Source organism: Schistocerca piceifrons, chromosome X, assembly GCF_021461385.2.
Source record: "Schistocerca piceifrons isolate TAMUIC-IGC-003096 chromosome X, iqSchPice1.1, whole genome shotgun sequence".
Taxonomy (NCBI): domain Eukaryota; kingdom Metazoa; phylum Arthropoda; class Insecta; order Orthoptera; family Acrididae; genus Schistocerca; species Schistocerca piceifrons.
Window position 1 is genome coordinate 747280436 of NC_060149.1, and position 9246 is coordinate 747289681.

At 35.3% G+C, this 9246-nt stretch overlaps 1 protein-coding gene across 2 annotated transcripts in view; it reads left to right on the forward strand.

Moving 5' to 3' along the window:
• Positions 1-8944, forward strand: part of LOC124721485 (aquaporin AQPAe.a) — a 28399-nt gene extending 19455 nt beyond the window's left edge. Inside the window, exons 2-7 of one of the 2 annotated variants that reach the window (XM_047246492.1) lie at positions 3453-3678; positions 3928-4071; positions 5234-5443; positions 6086-6166; positions 6888-7010; positions 8465-8944. In XM_047246492.1, coding sequence (XP_047102448.1) covers positions 3466-3678; positions 3928-4071; positions 5234-5443; positions 6086-6166; positions 6888-7010; positions 8465-8509 — 816 coding nt within the window. In that variant the 5' untranslated portion in view covers positions 3453-3465 and the 3' untranslated portion in view covers positions 8510-8944. The remainder of the gene's footprint in view (positions 1-3452; positions 3679-3927; positions 4072-5233; positions 5444-6085; positions 6167-6887; positions 7011-8464) is intronic. The other variant, XM_047246493.1, reaches the window with a different exon arrangement.
• The last annotated feature ends 302 nt before the right edge of the window (positions 8945-9246 follow it).

Consider the following 9246-nt stretch of genomic DNA (forward strand, 5'->3'; position numbering starts at 1 on the left):
GAAAGGAATGTTCGAATTTTCCGTTTCAATCAAGTTACATTGTTGCTTTTATTCGGGAGTCAAGGTGTGTGGGCCAAACACTGCACACACTTTTATCTTCTTCAGAACATTCTGGAGAATATCTTGAACTCATGATTTAGAGATATTCATTTCGTTGCGCCATTGCCATTTGTGACACAATAACGTATACGGCCGCACGTCCATTGGGTAACAACTTTGCCTGCCCACAACTGACTGGTCGAATGCGCATCTGTTATTTACAGTTCTCAAAACTTTTTGAACAGACGGTGTAAATTCATTATTAATGGTATTTGTAAACGACAGCTTAGCAGACTGATCTCACAGGGCGCATCAAACTTTTATCACATATGCCCTCAGGCAGTTTCGTAAGCCACAGTCAAGTATCACAGTCACTATGCATACAAAGAACCGATACGCCGCTAAACGTTTCGGGACGATCACGGACACCGGCTTCAGGAAAAAATGATTTGTGGGTCCACAAATAGCACAGCACTCACAAATATATTTCACCTCAAAGCTTTCAGCCTCATAATGACTCCACTTTTACTGTCGGGCCCTTTCCTCAGAAACACCTGTACCTTACTAAATGAGAAAAACGCGTCCAGAATAAAATTAAACCGTTAACTCATTTATAGCAGGATCAGAATAACAAAGTGGTAGACAGTTGAGACGGAAATATGGGATGTTGTTGGTTCGCCGTTATGCGAAAGTGCAATAAGACTCTGGCAACTGCAGCTGTACAGTTTGGTACTGATTACGTTCATATGTTCCCTATTAATGTGCAGTATTGAGTTCGCTTTGCAGGATCATGAAAGCCTTTTCACTTTCCTGAGAAATTTCTCAGTTAGTTTCACACATTGATATAATACAGAGAAACAAAGGAAGGAACAAATCACAGCAATTAATGTGCCCAGACCAGAGGGTGTGACCAAACTCGTGTACGATTTAAATTGGTATGCCCTATGACTCTTTCATAGGATATCTGACTTTTCACACTGCTTGAGATGGAACTGTGGTTGAAATACTGTACACATGTTCGGGATGAACGGAGTTCAAATACCCACCCATCCATTCGTATTTACATTCACTATAGTTTAGTTAAATCGTTAGAGACAAATTCCGGCATTGTTCCCTTGCAAATGAAAGCCGGATTTCCTGAGCCCTCACTCATTCGTCCTTCCATTCACCTTTCATTAACAACTTGAACGTGAAAGAAGATGCATAAAAATGTGTGCTACTTGCCAAGAAACGATGGTTTTAATTATAGAGGTAGTAAATTGGGCCATAAAGCAGCTTAGTAGCAGGGCACAAAATTCAGTACCCTACGTGCGAAAAAAAATTCGCGGAAACGAAAGTATGACTGACACGCATATCAGTACCCCGAATATCTTAAATCGTTAATTGATGTGAGATGTGACGGATCTATGTGTGTCGTCAGAAAGTTTTTAATCCTCTGCCATCTCATTCGTGCTGCCCATTCTCTATTTGCCATGCTATTCTTTACGCAAGTGAAAATATTCATTTAGTAATAACATAGAATATTTATCGGCTGCAATTTGCAGGGTTTCTTATACTGCCACTAACCTGCTCATTTCGTAATTTCTATTTCAAAAGTTGACAGGAGTGCAATCGGTTAGTATAGACCAAGACAGCATATATTTCGAAAGGTAAACCTCATCCTTCATGCACAAACAGTAAATCCGCCGGGAAAAATTCACAGTCCACATTATCAGTTTCCACTTGAGCTCGGGAAAAATTCACATTCCACATTATTAGTTTCCACTTGAGCTGTTAGAAGAAAAGAGAATTTTTTCTAATCTGTGAACTACCACTTTTATTTTTTGAAAGATTTCTTGATACCTTCAGCTGCCATTCTCTTTATTTCATGTAAGGTTGTACAATTTAGCTCTTAGGCCATTTTCAAGTATCTATGGAAGATTCTTTAGTGGTATTTTATGCCATATACGTTCTGCTCCTGTGAGTACATAAAATGAATTAGAACAGATTTTTCGCTATTTTAGGAGCACATTACTTTCGAGCAGTTGTTGCAGAACTCATATGTATATCGCCCACCTGCCAGATTAATCCAGATTAATTTTGAGGTTGTAATTGTGTCATTATCTGGCATATTACGGATATTTGTTGTCAAACGCGGTTACATATGAACTCAATGGTCGTAAAAAAGTATGAAACATTTACAATCTGTTTGTGTTTTTCCAAAAGTTACAAAAGAATAATTAAATTCTTCACTGTGATGTATCACGACCGCATACAGAAACAAGAAGGAATATTTGGTCTCATTATTGCTACATTGTGGCTCGCACGCTGAAGACGAACCTGAAAGTCCCTCTTCTTCCCAGCGGAAAAATGTACTCTTTGTCCGGTGTTTTGCGTGTGCGAGACCGGAACCGCCACGAAAGTGCAGCTGCGCTTGACAGCGGTTTCTGACTTGTTTATGCTCCGCTAAACTAGCTACCAGCGAGGCCCGTACCCCACACAATATCCGTTACAAAGATAGGGGCTAGTGGCATACGGGTGTTCAGCTGCGGTCACCCGTGAAAGTAACATTCAAAAAGAAACCACTTTGCAAACGACCTTTATATTGCATTAAGTTTTGAAACGAATCATTTCTAAAAACAACACACACGATTATAGATGTGTAAATACACACAAGTGTGCGACGGTAGATTGGCACTTCTCTGAAAAATGTTATGTTTCGAATGGTATCGTAATAATTACCAATAGACCAGTATAGACACTGTATGCGATTGTGCCACTAAAATAAACTTTTTTAGCTGTCGAAAAATATGAAGAGGATCTTCCTAGTCTAAGCTTACCTTAGACTACCGGGCACATATTAACAGAGGGTTGCATTTCACTGGCAGCATACTGTATGTAAAACAGGAAAGCTTTTAATGAAGGGAGCTACATGTAGTGTTTACAGTTGGATTGTTGAAGGAGTCACATTGGGACTCTAACAAAGAAAAAACTGAATAAGGATGACTAAATTGGAATCTGACTATGGTCCTTCCCAAATGCTAGTTCAAATTTCTACTGATGTAATCCTGTATGATGTTGAACGAAGGTCAAAAATCATACTGAAAATAGAATTATACCTAAGATTTTTGGTATTGCAGCCAATAACACTGATTAACATTTTCCATGTTACTCATACGCTGCTACCCTTGCACTTAAAATTTCTTAATAATTGAAAGCCATGCTAATTTTCCATTATATCTTATATATTTACATAGGACAGGCCTGTTTTTATAATAGTGTAAGTGTAACTGCAATGAATGATAGCTGAATTACAGTTGTCAATTTTCATGAAAGCACATTTTTAAATTACAAATTTTTTGATACAAAGCCTGTATATGCAAGTTATAGATCCCAAGTGCTTTAACGCTAATATTTAAGTTATGCTGTTTCAGATTACTGCTCAAAATGGCTGGAGGATTCAAGGAAAGGCTTGGAATTGCTGACATAACTGATAAAAATGGAATCTGGAAATGTCTGCTAGCAGAATTTATTGGTACCTTGCTGCTGAACTTCTTTGGTTGTGGAAGTTGTGTATATGCTGGTAATGTACCAGGTGCTAAATCCAGCCAGGTTCTCATTGCACTTACATTTGGTCTGGTCATCATGGCAATTGTGCAGGTAATATTATGGATGTGTTACTGATATTACATATGTCACTGTATGTTGTAATTATACTTTGCTGCAGCAAGATACAATACAGTATCAGTTAATCATACCTAGTTATTTGATAAATTTTATGTGATCCTAGAGCACTGACAGAAACTTGCATCTATTTCTTTCATACTGTCCAAGAAACATTTTCTTAATGTGAAGGAAGGATGTACATTTTTGGAATTAATCTGAATTTTGCAATACCTTATTTTACAGATTGTGGGGCATGTGAGTGGAGCACATGTAAACCCGGCAGTTACTGCTGGCATGCTTGTAACAGGGAATATCACAATACTTAAGGGGCTGTTGTATATAATAGCTCAGTGTGTAGGATCCATCACAGGAAGTGCAATCTTGAAGGTAAGTTTTGATAACACAGATTTAAAATATCCAGTGTCATTTTTTTATTATGTTACTCCACAAATTATAAATAATTTACTCCTAAATTTTATGGATATTATGGTTTATATATTATGAAACACACTGCATCCTCTTAGTTCTGTTCATTCACTTGCCAGTTAAAAATTTTAAAATTATTCATAAGGATGCTTAATTTCAAAATATTTATCTATCTCTTATATTTAACACTTTAGTGTCCTTTCTCTCCATGATTCATGATATTTAGGTAACATAGGTTAATTATGGTTCCATCAATGTGGCATTCTGTAATGACTAATGAAAAGGTGCTCCGTTTAGTGTGTAGAACATTATTTAGTCCAATACTAGTTTCAGCCTTTGTATTAGGCAATTTTCAAGTGGTTATGAAAACTTTACTGTAAAGAAGCACTTGAAAATGACCTAATATAGAGGCTGAAACTAGTAGTGGACTAAATAAAGTTCTATACAGCAGCTGGAGTGGTTTTTAATTAATCAAACAAGCAGTTGTGGCAGCACATGGGAAATGTGATACTCTGTATTGACCAAGTAGAGCAGAGTTCAACATGTGGTAGTAAACTTTCACCCCTCACATATTCAATCTGTTACAAATATCAGTGAACAGTAACAAACACTTTGTACTTCATCCTTCTCACAGTATTATTAATTTTAATTAAGTCTATATACTCTACATTTGCAGACTTTAGATAACAATTCAACTGGTTTATAAATAAAAGTCCCATTTTTCATCTTATTTATCACTTTCCATAAAGAGTTTCAATCCATGTGCACAGGGATTTAGTTCTATTTACAGTTTACAAATAGTCCATTTTCATAACGATTTAACTTGGATTTATTTTTGTGCTTTTTAAGTTTTAACTAACGACTTCAATTGAGCTACAGTGATACATAGGAAGTTTCTGTTAATTAGCTATAATAACAGTCCTCATTTTGAATCTTAATTCCATGTGTAAGGAAAATGAGTGAAACATATGCATATTTGACTTTAAATATGTTTATAGGCTGTGTCTCAGTTTCATTCACGAATGAAAGATGGTTCATGTATTTTAATGTACTCTTTGATTGTTTCAGAACTGTACGTAAATCTTTCAATAAATCTAACCATCCTAATCAACTTTTGTTTCAGGCTCTTACTCCTCCAGAAAAGGCTGGTTCACTTGGTCTTACAAATGTGGCAGAAAGTGTGACACCTGTGCAAGGCTTTGGTGTTGAATTTTTCTTAGGCTTTGTCCTGGTCCTGGTTGTATTTGGTGTCTGTGATGTCAACAAACCAGAAAGTAAGGGTTTTGCTCCACTGGTTATTGGATTGACAATTGCAATGGGACATCTGGCTGCAGTAAGTATTCTTCTGCACTTATATGTCAATTTATGAATAATACTTGAACACACATTAACATTTTTCTTTAACAATTTAATTATGGTACCTTTGGCTACTGTATTGTGTAGTTTTTTGAAGTGGTACCAGTAATACAAAGACTGAACATATAACATGAAGGTTAGTGAAGTTTTTGTAAAATCTGCAGGTTCTCAATTAAAAGCAAAAACTGTTTTGGATGTTACTGCTTATAGGCAACATTTTCCCGGGAGTATGTTTCACTGCTGTGGACATACATTTCTATGGTTTAGAAACTGATGTAATACAAAAAGACTTGCAGGTGTTCAGAGCATGTTTTTTGTACTTAATTTGCTCATATTAAATCAAAAATTATCAATAAAACCTGAATAGCAGTAGATAAAATGTACACATTTATGGAAGCTGTTACTATAATTTCATCTGCTGAACTTGTGAAAGAATTTGTTGCAATTCTTCATAAAGGTTGCAAGCTAATAAAAATACCATTTGTATTTTTATAAAGTATTCTTTTGAGATATGCACAATACATAAATTTACATGTATGATACAAGTAAATTGTGCAGAATGAATTTCATTATTTTAAGACTATGTGTAGCATGTTCTGAACAATTTTCATTTTTCTAGGTTGATTATACTGGATCAAGTATGAACCCTGCAAGGACACTTGGATCGGCTGTCATTGCCAATGAATGGGAGAATCACTGGGTTAGTTATCTTCTAATATAGTGTTTGCTGCAATTTATCTGTCAACCATCAGCATAACTAGCAAAATAAGCTAACAAATGGAGAATATAGACCACTTCACTTCAAGTTTAAAATATGCAATAACATACAACAGCACTCAGTATGTTCTGTTTGTAATATTGACTGTTACATACTTGCACATATAACTTATGGACCATCATCTTATCTATTCTTTATTTCATTCGTGAGAATCCTTAATATATTACTTGTTCTCAACTTCTGAGTCTCCCTGCTATTTTGAGAAAGTTTCATGTTAGTTTACATCAGGTTGCTCTTCTTCATGATCTCCTATCTTCAAAATAGAATTACTAACTTTTTATGTTCTTGCCTTTTCCTTTCTTGTGGGATGATTCAATAAAGAGAAAAAGACAATAGAAGAAGCCTGTGACAAGAAGGAATTATAATTTATATGTTCAGTTGATATTTAAAAAAACAACATAAATAGATACTCTCTTCATTCTTCACTACATTATCATACTTCATCTGTTGAAAGGCCAGTCTTTCTGATTTAACCAAGTTAACCTCTGTCTGATCTCTGTGAGTGTCTATACCCTAGATACTCATTGAAATAATGTTTTACTGTGTGCATTATCACTTCAGTTATATGACCTGCTCCCACAGTTAATATTCTGATATGTCCCACAATGTAACACATGCTAATGATGAATCACTAATTGCACAGGTATACTGGCTAGGACCAATCCTAGGCGGTATTGCTGCTGCTCTGTTATACAAGAATGCTTTTGCTGCACCATCAGCTGATGTCAACATGGAATACAGTCCAGTTCAGGTACAGGATAAAGAGGTATTATAATACCTGTCTTCATAGATACTTCTACCTGTTAGTAAAGTAAAATGTATTAATTAATGTTGTAGATTTCTTTGATGTTTTCAAAATGATAAGTTACTCATCAGTTACTCATCTTGTACTGAACAATTCAGCATGGATGGGTTTGTGAAAATATATATTTAAGGTTCTTACACCTTGTTAAACACCTTTGAAGTTTAAAATGAATGTAGCCAAGAAATTATAAGCATCCATAATGCTAAAAAATACCGTGCATCTCATTTACACACACACACACACACACATATGTACTCACATGATAGTGCACATAAAACATCATGTGCCTAGTGGTGACACCAGACAGTATGAACAAGTATTGTGTGTTTCAGGTCACTGAATTGTTTCCAACACTGAATCCACTACGAACATTGTACTCATCACAGACTTTCTAATGGTACAGTAGTTGAATAATGTGGTGAGATGGGTGAGAGTGGTTAGAGGCTAAAAGTCATTGACATCAATGCCATTTCAGCTTAGTTGCTGTAATTATATGTGAAAAGATTAATCATAAAATATTCAGAGGATCATCACAATGTTTAGAAGATGTAGAAAAAAGCAAAGAAATAGGTTTTCTTTGGATAGTCAGATGGCTCCCTGAGCCCTATTACTCCCAAATACAACCTCAGTATCTTAACTACTTTGACACTTCACTGAACACTGACAGTGTTATATAGTTTGACATCAGGCCATATATAAGCATAGCAATATACACATTAGGAGGAGAGAAAAAAAGAAAAAAATATATATTGCAGTGAAAGCTGCACACTGACATCAAGGTAGTGTGATAACACTAGGTTCAGTAACCTACATTAAATTTTCAGATATTCACATTGTAAAGGCTGAAGTCATTCCATTTTATCAGCACATTCCTGATGCTGAACACTGGCTAAGCAAATTAGAATCACCAAACACTGATAGTTTCAGAGCATATACTATTTATTTACTGACCTGTCTGCCGACTAGGTATTTCATTGAGGGATTGTATATGAAATATTCAATAACTGCTGACATCTAATGTGTCAGAACATTCAGTAGTTCCTACAAAACTTCATAATGACTAAAAGATTGTGTTGGTACCAAACTTAAATCAGTTACTTATGTTTATACAAAACAAGTGTCACATTAGTTTCCAAAGACCTGTATGCTATGACAATAACAGCAACAGTTTGTGCCTTTTAGTCTATACCCTAGATACTCATTGAAATAATGTTATAAGTAGAGAATATATCACAGATAGAGTTAAAGTGGAGGAGAAATGTACAGATAGAGATACATTTCAGTGGAATCATACCAAATTCAACACAGTTCAATACATTTCAATTCTACATTCTACAATACATGCTTCAGCCTCTGATTTCAATATGTATATTTATAATGACACAGACTTATTTCTATTTTTCTCTTTTTTCCAGCTTAAACGGCTAGATAACCGGAAAGATGAAGATGGAATGGCTTGATCACCATAGTGGTGAACAGAAGAGAACTGTTTAGCTCATATAATGAGCTCATTGTGTGAGAAGCACATGTATTCAGATTTATATCTTCATTGCCATTGTGTGTGATAATCTCCTTGGAGGAAATGGATAGTGGTGAAAGTGATTAATTCCTGGAAAGCATTACAGGAAATGTGGAAGAACAATTTTCAAAGAAGTATCTTCCTTGTTAATATAAGATTGCTGTTTGTTGCAATGCATTTAGTATTTATGCTATGCCCAGAACTGTGAAGAATTTTGTACACGATAATAACAAATTGCTAGTAGGAGAAAGAAGTCTGTCATTGCACAAAGAATTTGTGAAACTCATTTATTTATATTTATTGCCTTTGTAATTGTGAAGCAGCACTTTGCTGTGTGGCTATGCTGTAAATAAACTTTTGTGAGTTTTTAATTGTACTATTTTTATAGTTGTACAAAATAAAAACAACACTCACCCACTTTGGAAGCTAACTTCATAGAATATAATTCCAACTACACAGTGTTTTCAAAAAGAACAGAGTCTGATTTTTCCAGTATAATGGGAAGGGTTGTGTGACAGTCTCTGTGGATGGGTTTGGTGATGGGGATGTCATATGAGTTACCAGAAATTAAATTGCCATTACTAAGATGCTTTATCTTGGCAACATGCTCAATTACATATCACTAATTGTGAGTGGTTATGCTGACCCAATTAACCTGCAGTCCAGATTTGGTTCAAA